At 37.0% G+C, this 20,526-nt stretch overlaps 1 protein-coding gene across 3 annotated transcripts in view; it reads left to right on the forward strand.

Moving 5' to 3' along the window:
* The window catches only part of RUNX1 (RUNX family transcription factor 1), a 200,764-nt gene that overhangs the window by 122,416 nt on the left and 57,822 nt on the right, over positions 1-20,526 (forward strand). For all 3 annotated transcript variants that reach the window (XM_039318504.1, XM_039318496.1, XM_039318513.1), the window contains one exon: positions 12,939-13,043. In XM_039318504.1, coding sequence (XP_039174438.1) covers positions 12,939-13,043 — 105 coding nt within the window. The remainder of the gene's footprint in view (positions 1-12,938; positions 13,044-20,526) is intronic.

The raw sequence follows: 20,526 nt of genomic DNA on the forward strand, positions 1-20,526 counted from the left end.
AATAACAATTTATATAGAGATCAGATTATATCAAACAAATGTGTTTGATGGGCTATGACACTAATTCCTCTTTTAGAAGACTATAAGTTGGTGTTTATTTTCTATGTTTCTACAACAGTAATATTTAACTCAGCTTGTCCTAGATGCATTTGAGGAAAACTATTTGTCATTGGTTTATTGAATAGGGATGGGGACAGGATGCTTGAGCCAATACTTGTCCCAAAAAATAAAATTAATTAATATTAATTTAATATTAATGTGTTTTAATTGCTTTTAATATACATGAGCTTGTTGTCTATTCCCTAGAGTGCTTTTGGGAGCTGTAGAACCTTAACACATCTGATAAATAAACAAACATTGGTAGTTAACTTTTTTGTTCTTATAAAGTTTCTTGGTTGTCCTCTTTTCCCTATTTACAAATATCATACCAAATGCCCAGTTATAGTAAATCTACCTGGGGTTGTATTGACCTGTGCAAGCAGATTTATGTTACTTATGATTTACAAGAGTGAACTGGCATACTGCTTTTTCAACACTTTTCTTATTTTATGTTATCATGAAAATTCCACGACTTAGCAGTTTTGAACAGCTGAAGTTACCTTGCTGAATCAAAATACAGTTTGCTTAAGCAGTCGGCTTCTTTTGGTCCTACTTTTGAATTATGCTTTGTGTGCTTTCTGATCTATGTTTGTGTGTCTTCTCGATGAAGTCATTTTTGTAAAGCTGATCTGCTGGGAAAAATAATATTCTGCTGTCTTTGTGAAATTTAAAATAGAACTGTTCTGATAAAATAATTAGTATTTTGGCTGCAGAAGTCTCTGAACCATTCCTGCAATATGATGGGTACATCACTTAGATTAAGTTCTTTGTGCTTCTTAGTCAATTATAGACACACACACACACACACACACACACACACACACACACACACACTTTATATACCGTATGTACACATACATATATAAACATACAGATAAGAACACAATGTAACAAACTAATTCCGGTAAACTAACAACCAGTGAAGCTATTTCGTCTAATTCCTGATAATGCCATGAATGTTTATTCAAGAAATAAAAAAATATTTTACTCACTGTGTCATTCATAGGAGAGGAAAAATGCTTTCAAGAGTTTAATATGAAAGAGGCTAAGTATATATGATTTCAACATAAAATAATGCATGTTAAATAATTAAAATAATTTGTGGATTTTTGTATAATTCCACCACCATGCCAAAATGCACCCAGATGGAGTGGAGACAATTGCATGGTTCAAATAGATTATTGCATTACTAAAAAGGACACATACACTTGCATAGTTTTTTTATGGAATCACATAACATTCCTTAAGTTGAAATACATACCTCTCCAAATTTGAGAAAACGTAAACTGCTAGCTTACTTAACTGCTACTCCATCTCTTCCAGAAGCTCATTTCCAGTATAGAATCAACAAGGATCAAAAAGTTGAGAAAGAGAGGCTAAAGATGGGAATAGACAGATGTAACTTCAGGGGCCAGGTATGAAAGCTGTCTGAAGAACATGCAGTTTATTCAGAATCTTCTTTGAAAGATAAATTCCTTGGACTTTTCAGACTAAAACATCCTGCAGCCATTACACTCAGCCAGGATCTTTTGGCTTTCTTGTGTGACCTTACAGGGATGCACAGTTTTAAAAGAATCCCTCTGGTGAAGAATATAGCTTCTGTATACTGCTTTATCATTCTGACAAAAAGCAACAAGAACTTGTGAATGCCTTTGAAAATACATTTTGACTACTCAGAGATTAAGATCCAGCAACTACTTTTTGTTGGTCAGGATTATGTAAATAAGGAAGAAAATAAACATCCTCAAACCAAACTAGTCCATCAATCCAATTTATACAGTGTTTCTCAACCTTGGCAACTTTAAAATGGATGGACTTCAATGCCCAGAGTTTCCCACCAGCTTGCTGATTAGAGAGAAAGACTGTTTGCTGCATCAAACAAAACAAAAATCCCCGTGAAAATGGCTTATAACCATTCTCGGAAAAAGCTTGTTCCAACATCTCTAGAGCGGAATGGGACAACTCATGGCGGACTGGCCACGACCATCTTGCCACAGCTGACACTCCATGGCCAACTCACAGTGGGACAACTCACCATTTCAACTCAAGATAACTCAAGACTGGGACACGCTGCTCGACCCAGCCTTTAGGACTTCTAACTTGAGAAGGTTCAAACCTAAAGCAAAACAAGGCTTGCTGCAATTCACTTATCCCTCTCTTAAATTATCCTGCATTGAATTGTCCCATGGCAAATTGGCTGTGGCAAGGCAGCTGCGGCAAGTTGGCCTTGGCAAGTTGTCTTAGATCCCTTTAGAGGGTGCCAGATTGGGCACTACAGGCAAATAAAAGAAGCAATCAGGATTTACAGAAAACTGTTTTAAAATTAAAACAGTTAAATAACTATATAGTTCTAAGTGAAAACCAGAGTTCAGTATAATTGACCAGAAGTTTGAAGATCACTAAAATGCTTATATCGGGGATGGTCTCTTAATTTAAAATCTGATTGAAAATAGAAAATATTTGGCATTAAATAGCCAGCTGTTCACAAAAAGGCAATTCCTCAATAAATTAATCATGCCACCTTTTTGCTCAGACTTTACTATCATGTAAATATATTTGAATCATATCTGTACCTTCCACTTTTCAATAACATTTTCACAATAGGCATTATATAGTAATAATGGTGCATAATCCTTTTGCATTGCTTTATTGCTCTTTACATACACGTTACCCAAGAGAATTGCATTATTTCTCTAGTGTGATTAGTGTGTCCATTCAACCTTAATTTTTAAAAATTATTATTATATTACAGAAGTAGCTTCACTTAGTTGAAGACTGTTTCCTTCATACCATTAAGAGCCAATCTTATTTAAAAGAATCAGCTAAGTTCTAAAAGCATGAGGCTTTTCGCCAAAGAAGCTATTACAGTATTTAAAATTGGTTTCGTATAGCTTGCTGGGTGATATACTACAGTTAACAGTCTTTCTCTAGTCCACTGTTTTTTGTTTTTGTTTTGGACATAGTTCACATTGTCTTTCATGTTCACCATGCTCATGTTTCAACATGGTGAAGTTTTAAACACACACAAGCACATACACATACACACAGAGTGAGTTATTATATAAAGACACACATTTATTTTCAGCCTAATGATCATGAAGGACATAGAACCATAAAAATCTATGCCAAATGAAAGAGAACTTGAATGCCTTTTCAGGTTTCCTAGACCTTGTCAGATTCAAAGGATTCTGGTGGGTTTTGTCAGTGAATCCTAATCAGCTTAGTAACCAGTGTCTGGTTTTAATCATTTATATTTTCTTTAATGATGTAAATTGAAAAAGATTAATAGGCATTAAGTAACTGATAGTACATGTGGGCTAAGGACTTTAATTTCTGTAAAAAGAACTGAGTATCAAAAGTACTGTGCATATGTATTTCTATATTAACATGCAATTTATATTATTTTTTCAGCATATCATGTCTGTTATTTCCTATTGTGCTAGTCTGCTTATTGTTTATTATTTAGTGTATGATGAGAACATGACAGAAGAGAAATAAATCCATGTAATTATGTATAAAACTTCTATAGGGGTATGGCAGTGGCTTCATAACTAGATCTCCAATTCAGCTATCCAGGCAATCACCTCTGGCATAGTTTCATGCAGTTCTTATAGGGAACCAGATAATGTATGCCATGTCCAATTTTGCACACTATGTTTAATAGTTTACATATCAGTACCACAATCACAACAAGGGGAATCTTTCCATCCCCACTGAGAGAGGGAAAAGGAACTTCCAATATCACACCTAATTCTGTTCAATTTCAATCAGAAAAAATGAGGCAGGTCAAAAACCAGGTGGTTTGGTAGAGGGATCCCTAATGGTCAGGCCACAAGAAAGCACCTTGGACCATTCCTCTGTCCAGGCATTCTTGAGGTTAAACTGGATAGATGTTAAGTGAATCATTGTTTTCCATTCTGGCCTAGGGGATTTCAATCTTGTGATAGACTGTGTATTGTCCTGGTGAATAATGGAGGGCCTTATTGTTCAACATCATTGACCCTAGCCGAATTAGAGCTTGTTGTCTTCTAATGTGGGCTGGTATGATATTGTTAAATACTGGTAGCCAGTACACAGGAGTGTGATGCAATGTGCCAGAGATGAAATGCATTGTCTGGTGGAGTTGGACATCAACCATTAGGGCATGGACACTATTAAACCACACATTAGCGCAATATTCAGCTGTAGAATCAACCAAACCCAATGCTGTTGTTCCTAGGGTGTTAACATCAGCACCCCAGGATGCTTCAGCCAGTCTGTTCAGTAAATTGTTGCAGCTTTTCAATTTGCAAGTATTGTTTCCAGATAACAGGTTTTGTCAGAAAGTTAGTGAGCTGTCCAATGCTACCCCCAGGTACTTTGGTGAATTATTAATCAGGCATTACATGCATATACTGTATGAAATTATTGCCCTTTGGTGGACATATCCATTATAATTGTGCCCTATTATCATTTTTACCCAAGCTTGATATAAAATAGGGGTTTGCTAACTGGTTGCCATCACAACAGACTGGATTCAGTCTGCATGTCCCCAAGGTACACCTCAAAGTTTGGGAAACCCGGATATATTGAGGGTATAATAAAGAACTGGGCAATTCTAGAAATAGGAGAACAGAACTTCAAATTGAAGAATTTGCTTAAATGAGCTGAGTAGCGCTTCTATAGGTGCTACTGTTATCCTCATTTTTCTAATGGAGATGACAGCAGCAGCATTGATAGAGCAGCTAGCCAGATAATATAAACAATTGTGGTTGGAGAAAAACAGGATCTTTCATGAGATCAATCAAGTAGGATAGATTCATCCTGCTAACATGGTGGTATTGAGAAGTGAAATGGCCTCAGTGTGGAAATGAAACTATACATGAAAATTACTTTCAGCAAAGAAAGTAATTAGTTTCATGCCTGAGGTATATCATCCAGTCTCCACCAAGAGTACAACATCTATACGGATCACAGAATAACAGCAAAATAAGCCAAGCAGATGTGGGGCAAATATACGTTTGTAGCAGATTGCTACCTAACAAGTCTGGCTATGATAAATTAGAGTGAACTCTGGTCTTATAATTTAAAAATAAAAATTGAAATATATGGAGCTTATAGCACATACATATATGTTTTTAGTGACAAGGAAGAATTATTCTTTCTTTCACTCTACAAAAAAACTTTAAATAAAATTAAGATAGACTAAACCTTATGGTTGCTTTTTAAAAATATTTTTAATAACACTGTTCTGTAGATCAGTGGTCCCCAACCTTTGCGGCTTGATGGCCTGGCTGGGTCCTCTCCCAGCCAGGCCACCAAGCTGCAAAGGTTGGGGACCACTGATCTACAGAACGGTGTTATTAAAAATATTTTTAAAAAGCAACCATAAGGGGAACTGGGCTGTGTGAGCAGGAGGCCGGTGCTCATGCATGTGCAGCTCCACTCACGCAAGAAAGAGAATCCTTTGGGGGCACCACTAGCATGAGTGGAGCTGCATGCGCGAACTGGCCTGCATCTCACAGTTCCAAATGGGCTCCAGTTCCAAATAGACCACGGCCCAGAGGACCCCTGCTGTAGATAAATGGAGCAATTTGTAATAGAACAGTGGCAGCTATTCTGCTAGAATACTTTATCTGCTTTTTAAAAATAACTCTCAGTTTAGAATAAATGTGTCAAGTCCTTTTTAAAATAACTACTTCTAATGTTAGTAATGTGTGTTAGTGAATATAAAGGAAGCTAAAACTGAACATGCAAAACAAAGGAATTTCATAATACATTATGCCTTTCGTAGTTTAATAAAAACAAATAGTGGGTATATCACTGGGAAGATATGAAAGTAGAGATATGGTACTTGACAATGTAATCCTTCAGGGAATAAAAATTAAATGGAAGGACAGAGAATAAAAATTACTTGGAAGGGTGGTACCCCGGAGCTAAGTTGCAAAATGTCTGAGTTAGTTAAGCCAACAATCACTCATAATTTTATTGAACAATAGAGCACTTATAAAGACTGAACTCACAGGTAGTCAAGTAATGTAGCAGTTACAAGATTTCAGGAGTGCACTTAAATATTTAGCTGAGTTTGAAATGATTGAAAAGAAGGCTAAGGAACAATAAGGAAATGGTTATTTCTTATAGATCATCCTTATATGTTTGTTCACAGTGCAGAATATGTATGCTTGTATCATAAAACAATTCCTTATCCTTTGTTCAAAAATAGTTGTTCTTTTTATCTTTAGAAAATTGAAAGAACATAAGATCTTACTGGATCATGCCAAAGGCCCATGCAATCCACATAACTAGGTCACATAATAGCTAGCTAATACATTTAGGAAGTTCACCATCCAAATGGCATGCCATTCCCACAACTGCTGACAACCAACTCCATAGTTTAACAGTGTGAAATGTATTTATTTCTCTTAGTCCTTAATCTCCACGCCTTTAGCTTTAAATGTCATGAAAACTAGAAAAAGCTCTTTCTCCATGTTATTCTCCATACACTTTATAAGTTAAATTACAGTGGGAGCCAGAACTCAAGATGTTTTTTCTGCTGATTTAAAGCTTTTTAAAAATTCTTTTATTCTTAGATGCTTCCTTAGTTTTTCTAATACAGATAGTCCTCAATTTACAACAGTTCATTTAGTGACAGCTCAAAGTTACAACAGCATTGAAAAAGGTGACATGATCTTTTTTTTCACACTTTTGACTGCTGCAGCATCCCCATGGTCACCTGATCAAAATTCAGATACTGGCAACTGACTCATATTTATGACGGTTGCAATGTCCTGGGGTCATATGATCACCTTTTGTGACTTTCTGACAAGCAGTCAATGGAAAGCCAGATTCACTTAACAACCCTGTTGCTGTCTTAACAACTGCAGTAATCCACTTAACAACTGTGGCAAGAAAGATCATACAATGGGGCAAAATTCACAACACATCACACTTAGCAACAGAACTTTTGTGCTCAATTGTGGTCATAAGCAAGGACTACCTGCTTTGGAGTTAGAAATATTTATCTAGACAACATAAAAACTAAATTTCCAATTTTTTTCCTCCATTCTGCCCAGTATTTTAATGTTTTATTTAAAAAAAGATACTGTCACAAATGGTTGTCAGTGAAAATGATACAGAGATGCAAAAAACAACCTGTTTCATTAGTGCTGTTAGAAAAGAGAATAGAAAAAGGGCTCGACTTATGATTTTTGGTGGCAACAAAAGGAAATGGAGTTTAAGTCAAAAATACAGTACAAATTTATCTATAAGACGCCCTAATTTCAATCTCAGATTTGCCAAGTATGGATGGATAAATTTTGACAACTACACTTTTTTTGGGTAATTTATTCATTCAGAATATAAATAACAGAGTAGGAAGGGATCTTGGAGGTCTTCCAGTCCAACCCCCTACTCAGGCAGGGAACCCTATACCATTTCAGACAAATGGTTGTCCAATCTCTTCTTAAAAACTTCCAGTGTTGGAGCATTCACAACTTCTGGAGACAAGTTGTTCCACTGGTTACTTGTTCTAACTGTCAGGAAATTTCTTCTTAGTTCTAGATTGTTTCTCTCCTTCTATTAGTTCCCATCCGTTGCTTCTTGTCCTGCCCTCAGGTGCTTTGGAGAATAGCTTGACTCCCTCTGAGATATTGGAACACTGCTATCATGTCCCCCTTCATCCTTCTCTTCATTAAACTAGACATACCCAATTCCAGCAACCGTTCTTCATGTGTTTTAGCCTCCAGTCCCCTAATCATCTTTGTTGCTCATCTCTGCACTCTTTCTAGAGTCTCAACATCTTTTTTACATCATGTTGACCAAAACTGGATGCAGTATTCCAAGTATGGCCTTACCGAGGCATTATAAAGTGGTATTAACACTTCATGTGATCTTGATTCTATCCCTCTGTTAATGCAGCCTAGCACTGTGTTGCTTTTTTTTGGCAGCTGCAACACACTGCTGGCTTATACTTTAAATGATTGTCCACTAGGACTGCAAGATCCCTCTCACAGTTACTACTATTGAGGTACCATTTATACTGTACTTGTGAATTTTGTTTTTCTTGCCTAAAATGTAGAACCTTACTTTTTTCACCATTAAATTTCATCTTGTTAAATAGTGCCTGATATTCAACTCTGTCAAGATCCTTCTGTATCTTATGCCTATCTTCTGGGGTGTTGGCTATTCCTGTCAGTTTGGTGTCATCTGCAAATCTGATGAGTTCCCCATATATTCCCTCATCCAAATCATTGATGAAGATGTTGAAGAGTACTGGGCCTAAAACAGAACCTTGCGGTACCCCACTGCATATTTCCCTCCATGTAGATGCATTTCCATTGAGGACTACACGTTGAGTGCAGTTGGTCAGCCAGTTACAAATCCATTTGGTGCTGATGCTGTCTAACCCACTTTTTTCTATCTTATCAAGTAATAGGTTGTGGTCTACTTTTTCAAATGCCTTACTGGAATCCAAGTAAATTATATCCACAGCAATCCTCTAGTCCAGTGATTTTGTCACCTTTGTCAAAGAATGCAATAAGATTTTCTGGCATGATCTGTTTTTGACAAACCCATGTTAGCTTTTGGTTTAACTTAAAGCAAATTTAATATTTTATTGATTTAATATTTTTTATTTTAGTATTGTAAGCCATCCAGGGGCTCTTGGCTGAGTTGGGCAGCTATAAATATTGATTGATTGATTGATTGAATGAATGAATAAATGAATAAATAATAATAAATAAAGTTGGCCTACACAGACTAATGATGTAATGCAGATTCTTATATTCTGATACTGTATTCTATAAGAGCTAGTTAAAATCTTGGGCTTTTGCCTTTTTGTTCCTGGGTTAATTAACTTTTGAAAAAAAGAAGAACCCTTGACAGCTACAACAAAGCCCAGGTGTGTTTATCTTTCCATCAAAGAAGCATACTTGAATCTTTCTTTCTAAACATGCTTTCAAAAAGTAACTCTTAGCTTAGCTTAAACACCTTATCTTGGAACTCTTTATAAACTTTTAATTTTGTGAATAAATATGTTCCTTGATTTCATAGTTCTGTGAAAGATGCATTAATTGGCATTTTTGCAAATGCAACATTTTATTTTAAAAAAAGTTTGTTAGCCTGAAACAAAATTAAATCTACATGTATTGGGATAAAATATATCAATAAATAAATACATACCTTTAGATTAAAATATATTCAGAAATAAAGATGTGTAATAAATGTGTTAACATATATTTATTTTCATTTTTAATTTATATCCTGCCTTTATTGTTTTCTATAAATAACATATCTAATACTCCTTCCTCCTCCTATTTTCACCACCACCACAGCCCTGTGAAATGAGTAGCACTTACAGATAATGACAGCCCCAAGGTCACCCAGCTGGCTTTCATGCCTAAGGCAGATCTAGAACTCACCATCTCCCATTTCTTTGTTAATTGCGAAGTCGTGTCCAACCCATCGCGACTCCATGGACAATGTTCCTCCAGGTCTTCCTGTCCTCTACCATCTTCTGGAGTCCATTTAAGTTCACACCTACTGCTTCAGTGACTCCATCCAGCCATCTCATTCTCTGTCGTCCCGTTCTTCTATTGCCCTCAATCTTTCCCAGCATTAGGCCCTTCTCCAGTGAGTCCTTCCTTCTCATTTCAACTTCAGGATCTGGCCATCTAAAGAGCAGTCGGGGTTGATCTCTTCTAGGACTGACCGGTTTGAACGCCTTGCAGTCCAAGGGACTCGCAGGAGTCTTCTCCAGCACCATAGTTCAAAGGCCTCAATTCTTTGGTGCTCAGCCTTTCTTATGGTCCATCTTTCACAGCCATACATTGCAACTGGGAAAATCATGGCCTGGACTATACGCACTTTTGTTGGCAGGGTGATGTCTCTGCTTTTTAGTATGCTATCTCCCATTTCTAGGCTAGACCAAACTGTCTCTCTCTTAAATAATGATGTAAGAATTTTCAGAAATAAATTGGAATACACTTATAAATGAATACATGAAATATAAGAGATTATTTCCTGGTCCATCCATTTTCACTTTGAAGCAAGTTACTGAACAACTGGGTTTTTTTCTCCCAAGTGTACTTCTATACAATTATCTAGCTGTATTGTGAAGCCAGTGGCTACATTCTCATATTGCATATGAAGTAATTGGGGTCAACACATTCTCCTAAAATACACCCATACATTCCTACATGTGACTAGTGTAGGAGATGACCTGACAACTAGAATGGCACTGCCTGCAAGCCACCCATTCTCACTCCTAGAATTCCTTAGTAGATGGGATCCATATCAGGTTTCTTCCACTAGCATGAGTGGGGTGGATTAGTCCCCTTGGGGAGAGACAACTCCTCAAATACCCTGGATCCATGCCGTGCAGAGTTTTAAAGGTAGCAATCAAACTTTGAATTGGATGCAGAAGCAAACTGGAAGCCAATGCAGCTCATACAGTTGCTGCATTATATGTGCAGCCCTAGGGGCTCCCAGGATTGTGTGCGCCACTGCATTTTGCACTAGCTGCAGCTTCCAAATACCTTCAAGGGTAGCCCCATGTAGAGCACATTGTTGTAATCCATACGAGAGATGAAGGGCACAGGGTCTTGAGATCCAAGTAAGGGCTCAACAGGTGCACACCATTGATATGGGTTACAGAATCTTGAAAGACTGACAGCATTGCCTTTTTTCCTCCTCTTAGATTAAAGAGCATCAAAGCACAAGCATTTTCAGCTTCTTTCTAATATCTTCCTCCTTTCCTGGGCTTAATTCATGTTTTGCTAACTGCCTCTATTGCATTCTTTCTCCAAGGTAGTTTCTGTGGTTCTCTACAAATGAATCAAAAGTCAATGCCTTTAGATTTCTTACAGACTCCCAAAACACTGCATAAGCTTGTCTGAATTTTTAAAAGAGTTCATAAAAGTTCTTCTGTTGGCATCACCAGCCCTGCCTTTAGGAGGAATGAGATAGTTCTCTCAGGTAATAGACACTGGAAATCAGGAAATGTAATTAAGTGATAGAAGGCATAGTTGTGCATGCCACACAATTAATTCTGTAGCCAGAAGCTACTCTGGCCTGTTCATATACATATATAGCAGTCTGTTAAACTTAAGCGTTCTGGTAATTTTATATGGATTTTGAAAGAAATTCTGTTTTTATGTTTCATGTTTTTCTATTAACAAATTGTAGAATGGTGCAAAATATGTCTAATTTATAGTATTTGCCACAATTAAAATATTAAAATAAATCTTTCAATCTAACCTTTTTAAGTTGAAGCAGAATTCCCAAAGAAGAGTAGGGATCTTCAGCAGCTATTAAATAGGTCACTCTAGTAAATGTGAACAAAAATTTCATAATATGTAATCTTATGTGATCAGATTTAGACATAGTTAAAATTGAAATGGTCTTAGACTCTGACATAAAAAAACTAAAAAAAATCAAACTGACATGTACATTTAAAGTTTTGTGGTCTTGTGATTTATCCAGCATGTGGTTAATGAGTAGTCCTTGGTAATCATGCATAAAGAAAAATATGCACCTCTGGTTTTGCTATCTTAAGTTATTACCACTAATAGGCACCATCCACATGTCTTGAAATCTATTTTCTGTGGTATTTATATTCGCAGTATTATTGTTTAACTTACATTCTCTCCTTTATTTTTGCAAGCAACGACCTGTTTCACTGAAAGAAATTATAGAGAAAGCAGAATAACAGGAAATGAGAATCTGCTTTTCAGTTGCCAGGGGTATGGGGAGAAATTTTGTATTTGCATAAATGTTTTAGGGCATGGTTTATGGGGTATTGCATACTTTTTGAAGTTTCAGTTACTGATAAATAATACTGATGCTAATGAGGATTGAATTTTGGACCCGAAGTGATAAATTGCATTAGTGTATTTCATTATATAAAATAAGAAAATATGTGAGACTTCTGCAGAAGCCAAGGGTGCTAGATATAATTTTTCCAGCAAATTATAATCATTAATCAATGTTGAGGATATTGGGAGTTGGAATTTACTTTCACTTAAAAAAAGCAGCCTTTCCTCAGTCTCTAGCTTTGGAAGGGATATGACCAGTTTACTTAGGAACCATTTTCAGTGAATGACAAATAAGAGCAAATGCAAAAATGGACATCTTTAATTGCTAGGGTGTGATTCAGAAAAAGATACTCTTGTTTAAGATAAAGCATAGACCTGAAAGATAATGGTGATGTTAATTTTCAAATAAAATATCAGGCATAATAGTATTATCATCGATACTACAGAACTGCAGGGTAAGAATTCAGCCTTAACACTTTAAGCTTTACCTTGCTGGCCAAGTCTGCATACATAGCAATGTAATAAATTAACATTGGGGAAAAATCATTGTGAACATTCATTTTAAGTCTTACAATGTATCGATCATCCTGAACCTGCAATAAGTGCTAAAGTAATAGTCTACCTTATCTAACTTTTCATAATAACTAAATTAAATAATGAATAAATAAATTGCTCCCAGCCTGTTATCTTTCATATTTCCTGTTGGGATTTCAAACCCCAACAAGACCCCCAAAAATGGCTAAGAGGTATGGTATATTTGTGTGAGTTATAAGAACAGAAGGCCAAATGTATGTGGGAACACAGGAAAGTCCCTTATTTAAAGTCATTAACATTAGAGATGGGCAAAATTTGCTGCTGCAATGCTGTTCCAATCTCAAAGAGTTATTTTGAAAAAGACCATTTAGAATAGTCAACTGCAGTTGAAAGAGCCCATTTCGATTTCAAGCCAGTTACTCTGAATTAAGAACATTTCGTGCACTGCTTATTAAGAGCGCTAAATGCTTTATTATAATCAGACATGATAGAAACTTTTCTTTCCTGTTTCAGGGAAGAGCTTCACACTGACTATCACAGTCTTCACAAATCCTCCACAAGTAGCCACGTACCATAGAGCTATCAAGATAACAGTGGATGGACCTCGAGAACCAAGAAGTAAGTAATCAAAAAACACTGTTGCTCTCTTCAATTATTCAAGCTTTATGCAGTGAAGGGAAGATAGAGATGAGCCTGTTGATCCTGTCTCTCTATTTTTTGCCCATTAGCAGCCTTTTTGCCTCTCAATATTTGAAAGGGAATATCTACATCAAGGGGGTTCTGTAGTTATTTCGGCTATCCATGTAATCTGTTTATATACAATTAAAACTCTCGTCGTGACCTTTAACTGGGCAAAACAGTACATCATAGGGCAGGGGTGTCAAACTCGCAATGTCACGTGATGTGTTGTGACGTATTGCGATTTTTTTTGCCATTGCCGGCAATGGGGTGGGTGCAGTTTTGCTATGATGCATCTGGCCTATGGGCCGGCAGTTTGACATCCCTGTCATAGGGCAACAATTTTTGAACCAAAGTATCTCAAAAGGAATAACTTATAGAATGTCTCCAAAATCCAGGACCCATGACTCCCAAGGGAATTAATTTGGGGAAATGGTGGCTGCTTCAGTGCTACTAGCTGCTGTTGCATTGCTGGACTGCTGCTACATTTGCCCAATCTTCATTTTCAATGTTCTGTGACCATTTTCCAGCTAGTCTTGCAATCCCTTACTCCTTCTTCCATCCAGCAGCAGCCATTTACCTGCTGGAAGGGAAGGGAAGGGAAGGGAAAATTCCAATGTTCCAAACTCATTGGGCAAGTCAGCAGGAAATCAGAAGACACTCTTGCTCCCACTGTTTTTTTTTTTTTGCCCACCTCAATCGTAAGTAAATTACTCTGAAACGATGAGCCAATAGGGCATCAAATGTCTAGTTCAGAAATAAAGATTAGAGCTCTAAAAATAGTAAGAGCTTACATGATTTGAGAAAGCTCCATACTAAATACACACATGCTGCATACATACTAGGGACAAAGCGTACTGATGAGTGAGGGAAGTGAAGTCAGGGCACGCACTTAGTTCTCAGTCTCATGATGAGTTGTGTGAAGAGGGAACATAGAATGAGGATTTTAGTCACAGAATTTTGTACAGTAGAATATTTTGTTCTGTTCAGTAAAGGGTTTAAATTAGGCTTAGTAAATGCTATACATATTGCTATACACAATTACCTGGTAGAAAGACTCTGTGAATTTAATGGATCATATTTCTGAATAGAAATATGTGCGTTGCTAATTGCACTATTAATCTTCATGTACTTGATCATCTTCTTTGACATATAATATTGCAATTTTTAGCAAGTCGGTGTGGATCTCCAAGGGCAGTCACCAATGACTGAGAGGCCAAGGTGTTCATTCTTGTTACAAGGTTCTAAATGTGTCACTACTATGGAGAAGAATATAGTGGGAGCTTGTTGAATGAGGGAAAAAAATCTGATAAACCTTTTACTCTAAACTCTGTACTGCATGCAAAAAATTGAAGTTGTGGGATAAAAGAAGCCATGCACATTATTCAGCATTTCCTGCTCATTTTGCTTTCGCTTTGCATAGGAAATTTAATTTTAGAAACAAAATAGCTCTGTTTGTCCTCCCGTTAAAGCTGGCAAATAGAACAGAATTGAAGGAGGAGATGAGGGAGCCAGAAAACATGCAGTTGCTTTTATATGCAGTTTATTGTCTCTCCTGCAAGTTAGGAAAACAGTAATTGTTGAGGGCAGGCAGCACTTCAAGGAGACAGATGGAATTTATTCCGCTGAGGCACAGATTTTCTCAGACGTGCCTGCCAAATTAAGAATGAGTAAATAATAAATAATATCTCGAGGGATGCATCCAGAAGATACATAAGCATAGTGTTAGAACACCTCTTTCCCCCCATCCAGCCAATACATTGCTGAGCCTGTGCAATGTTCCCTTGTTATTACCCAAGACAATAATTAACCTCAGTGTAGAATGTTCGTATTTGAATCAAAATATCTTCTTGTAAGTTGAGGTTTGTGGTTTTCTTTGCTTACTCCTCCCTCACATTTGGCAGAGGTTGCAACTATAGCTTAAGAAAAGTCAAAATGAGGGGAGTAGAGAAGTAGTTGCTCATGGAAATGACAACATTACAGTAAAGAACAGAAGAGCCAGCGGGTGTGGTAGTTAAAGTATTGTACTTAGACTGAGGAGACTGTGTGCGGGTCCTCATGTGGCCACTCTGCTCACTGGTGATTTTAAACCATTGATTCTTCCTTAACCCAACTTACCTGACAGTTTTGTTGGGGGGGGGAGCCTATTAAAGAGCTATCAATCAAATCTACACAGAAATTGAAATTGTTATTCACGAAAATGGATGCATGCAATTTCACCACATTAAATAGAGTTATGTTTCATACTGTATAATCTCTTATTGTTTATATAAATAGTTTTAAATTGACGTGATTTATTTTCATACACAGCATGAGTTTCTATGCATATTTGCATTTGGATTTGGAATGTACACTATTATTAGGTTATGTGACATCAAGGTCCTATTTTTAAAACTTTGAGCATCAATACATTTTCTCCAATCTTACCCATACTTTCTATACAAATATAGAAGTTCACATATGTAGGAATATCTTGAGAATCTGTAAGCTGATCTACACAAACTCTGTGTGTGCGTGTGTTTGCACATGCTTTCCTGCTTTCCTCTCTTTCATTATATATCCAGCTCGTTTTGGGAGCACCTTCTTCCTATCTATAGTATATTGTTCCTGCATTCAGTTGTTACTGGGACAGTAGGGGCACATTGATTGCCTCTTTGAACATTATTCTGAATGTTTGGGATAAAGGGCAAAAGTGTTAGCAGCAGAGCATTCTTTTTCTATTTCAGAAAATTATATATCTAGCTAGATAGCATTAACTAAATAACATGTACTTACTTGTCTGGTAATTCTCATGCCCACAGTCTTCTTTTGTTGTAAATCATCTAGTATCATTTGAAAGAATTATCTTAAAATATACAGTAATAGATCTCAGGAACAAAATTGGTGACCTGAAGTAAGTGCAGGATTTCAGATAGTAGCTTTTTCTTAAAAAGTATTTTAGAGATAATAAACATAATAATAAAATTATACTGATGATGTAAAATGGAAACTTTTCTACATCTGTAGTTGTTCTGGGGGAGAAGTAATTTCTGAATCACACTAGGGGCATATCTTTGCTGGGCCCAATTTGTACTGGCAAATTAACCCCAATATCTTCCTTTCAAGTGTGAAACACATCAGCCTTTATAAACAACCTTAAAATAGATGTATTTGTCTCCTTCCTCCCCAAATTGAAGCATGTTTCAAAATGTAATTTAGGTAGTAGAAAAAGTAGTTTTTATGTAAAATTAATAGAAGCTCTCCCATGGCATTCTTTTTTCTCAATGCAAGTACATTTTGAAAACATTTGAAACTTGAATTCATTCTAACTGGATGCATGATCTGGAGAAATTGTCAGAATGACATTATTTTCCATAATAGTAAAGTTATGGAGCTACTTTTCTCTCAATAGAGAAAACTTTTCTATGATTAATATTTTGAAGAAAATGACCTCCTAAATCAAGAAATCTATCAAATGTATATGGTCCATTTAGCTATTTCTCCCACTGATTCCAATTATAGCATCCCTCAATTACTAAAATATATTTTGTATCATTGATTATTTTAATCAGCGCAATTCTAAAGCTCTTCATCATAACTTATTATACTGGAATAGTACAAAAACAGTTATGAGAAAGAAATCCGGCATGTAGCATATGAGTGTATATGCAGATTCTGAACTGAATATAATTTTATAGATGTCCTTTTAGAGATAAAAATAACTAGTATTTGGATCTCAAGCTGATCATACATTGGGGAAAATGTTGGTTGTTTTAATTTATAGACCACCCTATCCTTGGGACAGAATTTAGTAAAATCCAAAATATTTTCATGTATAAAGGGGATATATGGGGATAGATCAAATTTGCAGATGATATCAAGCTGGCAGGAATAGCCAACACTCCAGAAGACAGGCTTAAGATACAGGAGGATCTTGACAGACTTGAACAATGGGCACTAGCTAACAAAATGAAATTCAATGGTGAAAAAAGTAAGGTTCTACATTTAGGCAAGAAAAACCAAATACACAGGTACAGTATAGGTGGTACCTTGCTCAGTAGTAGCAACTGTGAGAGGGATCTTGGAGTCCTAGTGGACAATCACTTAAATATGAGCCAGCAGTTTGCTGGAGCTGCCAAAAAAGCCAACACAGTGCTAGGCTGCCTTAACAGAGGGATAGAATCAAGATCACGTGAAGTGTTAATACCATTTACAATGCCTTGGTAAGACCATACTTGGAATACTGCATCCAGTTTTGGTCACCTCCATGTAAAAAAGATGTTGAGACTCTAAAAAGAGTACAAAGAAGAACAACAAAGATGATTAGGGGACTGGAGGCTAAAACATATAGGGAGTGGTTGCTGGAATTGGGTATGTCTAATTTAATGAAGAGAAGAACGAGGGGTGACATGATAGCAGTGTTCTAATATCTCAGGGGTTGCCACAAGGAAGAGGGAGTCAAACTATTCTCCAAAGCACCTGAAGGCATGACAAGAAGCAACAGATGGAAACTAACCAAAGAGAGAAGCAACCTAGAACTAAGGAGAAATTTCCTGACAGTTAAAACAATTAATCAGTGGAACAACCTGCCTCCACAAGTTGTGAATGCTCCAACATTGGAAGTTTTTAAGAAGAGACTGGAGAGCCATTTGTCTGAAATGGTATAGGGTTTCCTGCCTGAGCAGGGGGTTGGACTAGATGACCTCCAAGGTCCCTTCCAAATTATTATTATTATTATTATTATTATTTAGATGTGAACCTCAGTCAACTGAACATTCAAATTGACTGGCGCTGATGGTTGACACTGGTTGCTGCCAGCATTATTATTATTATTATTATGGATCATCGCACAGTCAGCCAGATGTTCAGACTGGATTTGGCATTTTGTCTACCTATTGAGTCCTTACCCAGGACCTGGGATAGGCAGATGTGGATGTTTGATGGTATTACAGATATCGTCGCAGGATGGAAGCAGTTCCTAGTAAGGCCGTCTTTTGCAATTGACTAATAGCGAATTTGTCAATGCCAATGGTGTTCAAGTGGTGCTCCAGTTGTTTTGGGATTGCACCCAAGGAGCCTATTACTATTGGTACTACCCTTGCTTGCTTTTGCCACAGTCTTTCTATTTCTATTTGTAGGTCTTTGTATTTTGTTATCTTCTCCAGTTCTTTCTCTTCTATTCTGCTGTCTCCAGGCACTGCCACGTCCACTATCCAGACTTTTTTGTCTTTCTTATCGACAATTGTTAAGTCTGGGGTGTTATGTTGCAGGTGCTTGTCTGTTTGAATTCTGAAGTCCCAGAGCAGTTTAATTTTATCATTTTCTATGACTTTCTCTATTTTATGATCCCACCAGTTTTTGCTTACAGGCAAATGATATTTTTTGCAGATCTTCCAATGCACCATTGTTGCTACTTTGTCATGCCGCTGCTTGTAATCAGTCTGTGCAATCTTCTTGCAACAGCTTACCAAGTGGTCCACTGTTTCTTCAGCTTCTTTGCATAGGCGGCACTTACTGTCTGTTGCTGTCTTCTCAATTTTGACTTTGTATGCATTTGTCCTTAAGGCTTGGTCTTGTGCAGCCAGAATTAGTCCCTCGGTCTCTTTCTTCAATTTTCCTGCTCTTAGCCATTGCCAGGTTTTATTATTATCTGCTTTCCCAGCTATTTTTTTCATGTATTGGCCATGTAGTGCTTTGTCTTCCCATGCCTCTATTCTGTTCTTCATTTGGTCTTTCTTGTAGGCCAGTTTGGTCTCTCCAGTAGTTAGTAAGCCTTCCTGATATACTAATTTCAGTGCATCTTCATCATTGTTCTTCAGATATTCTTCCAAAGCCATTTTTTCTTCTTCAACCATCTGATGTACTTGTAGCATTCCATGCCCACCTATTTGCCTTGGTAGATAAAGTCTGTCAATGTCACTGCGTGGATGAAGGGCATGATTCATTGTCATTATTTTTCTGGTCTTCCTTTCCATTCCTTTTAGTTCTGCTTGAGTCCAGTCCACTATTCCAGCTGTGTACCTAATGACTGGAATTGCCCAGGTGTTGATTGCCTTTATGGTATTTCCTCCATTGAGTTTGGACTTTAAGATCTTCTTCACTCTCTTGATGTATTCACCTCTAATCTTTTTCTTGACTTCAGTGTGCTTGATGTTGTCAGCTTGAAGGATACCCAAGTATTTGTAGTAATCTTCCTCATCCAGACTCTTAATGTTAGTTTCGTGGGGCATCTTGATTCCTTCAGTTTTCACTACTTTTCCTTGTTTGATAGTAAGTGTGGCACATTTGTCCAAGCCAAACTCCATAACAATATCTTGGCTATATATACAGACAGTGTTGAGCAGCGATTCTATTTCAGATGATGTTTTTCCATACAGCTTCAGATCATCCATGTAAAGGAGGTGGGATAGTCTGGCAGATGTTTTTGATGTTTGATAGCCATGTCCTGAGTTATTCAGTATTGTTGACAGAGGAAACAGTGCAATAACAAATAGTAATGGTGACAATGAATCTCCTTGAAATATTCCTCTCTTGATATTAACCTCTCCCAGTCTCTCACCATTGATCTGCAACTGTGTCTTCCATTGTGCCATCGATCTTTGCACAAATTTTCTGATGTTTCTACTGACTCCTGTTATTTCTAGGCACTTGATTATCCAGTCATGTGGCAGAGAGTCAAATGCCTTTTTGTAGTCAATCCATGCCACATTCAGGTTGGTCTTCCTTTTCTTGCAGTTTTCCAAGATCATTTTGTCTATTAGGAGTTGATCTTTTGTTCCTCTGCTATTGGGGCAGTTTCCTTTCTGCTCAGGTGGAAAGAGATTGTTTTCAGCTAGATGCTGTTGTACTGCATCAGCTACCACACCAGTTAGTAATTTGAAAGTTGTTGGTAAGCAGGTAATTGGCCTGTAGTTGCCTGGTGTTGCCCCTTTTGCTGGATTTTTCATTATTAGGTAGGTTTTCCCAGTTGTTAGCCACTTTTCAATTTCTTCTCCTTGTAGTATATTGTTGAACTGCTTGGCAATGAGTGGGTGTATAACAGTTAGATGTTTCAACCAAAACCCATGCAGTTCATCTTCACCTGGTGCTGACCAATTTTTGATTTTCCTTGCTCTTTTTTCTACCATTTTTGTTGTTATTACTAGTTCTTTCATTTCAACTTCTGTTTTATTTGCATCCACCTCTTTTAACCAAGCCGCATCCTTGTTGTATTTCTTTGGGTTATCCCATATCTGCTTCCAGAACTGCACTGTTTCTTCCTTGTCAGGTACTGACTGATTCCTTGCAGTTTCTCCATTAATGGATTGGTAGAAACGTTTCTGATTGGATTGAAATTGGAGGTTCTGCCTATAGTTTGCAATTCGAGCTTCATATCTACTGATTTTCCTGGCTATAGCTGTTATTTGTTGCTTTATTATTTCCAGTGCTTCCTTGATCTTCCTTG

Source organism: Crotalus tigris, unplaced genomic scaffold (genome assembly GCF_016545835.1).
Source record: "Crotalus tigris isolate CLP2741 ecotype Arizona unplaced genomic scaffold, ASM1654583v1 scf7180000017601.7605149639:7615979, whole genome shotgun sequence".
NCBI classification, from domain to species: Eukaryota; Metazoa; Chordata; class Lepidosauria; order Squamata; family Viperidae; genus Crotalus; species Crotalus tigris.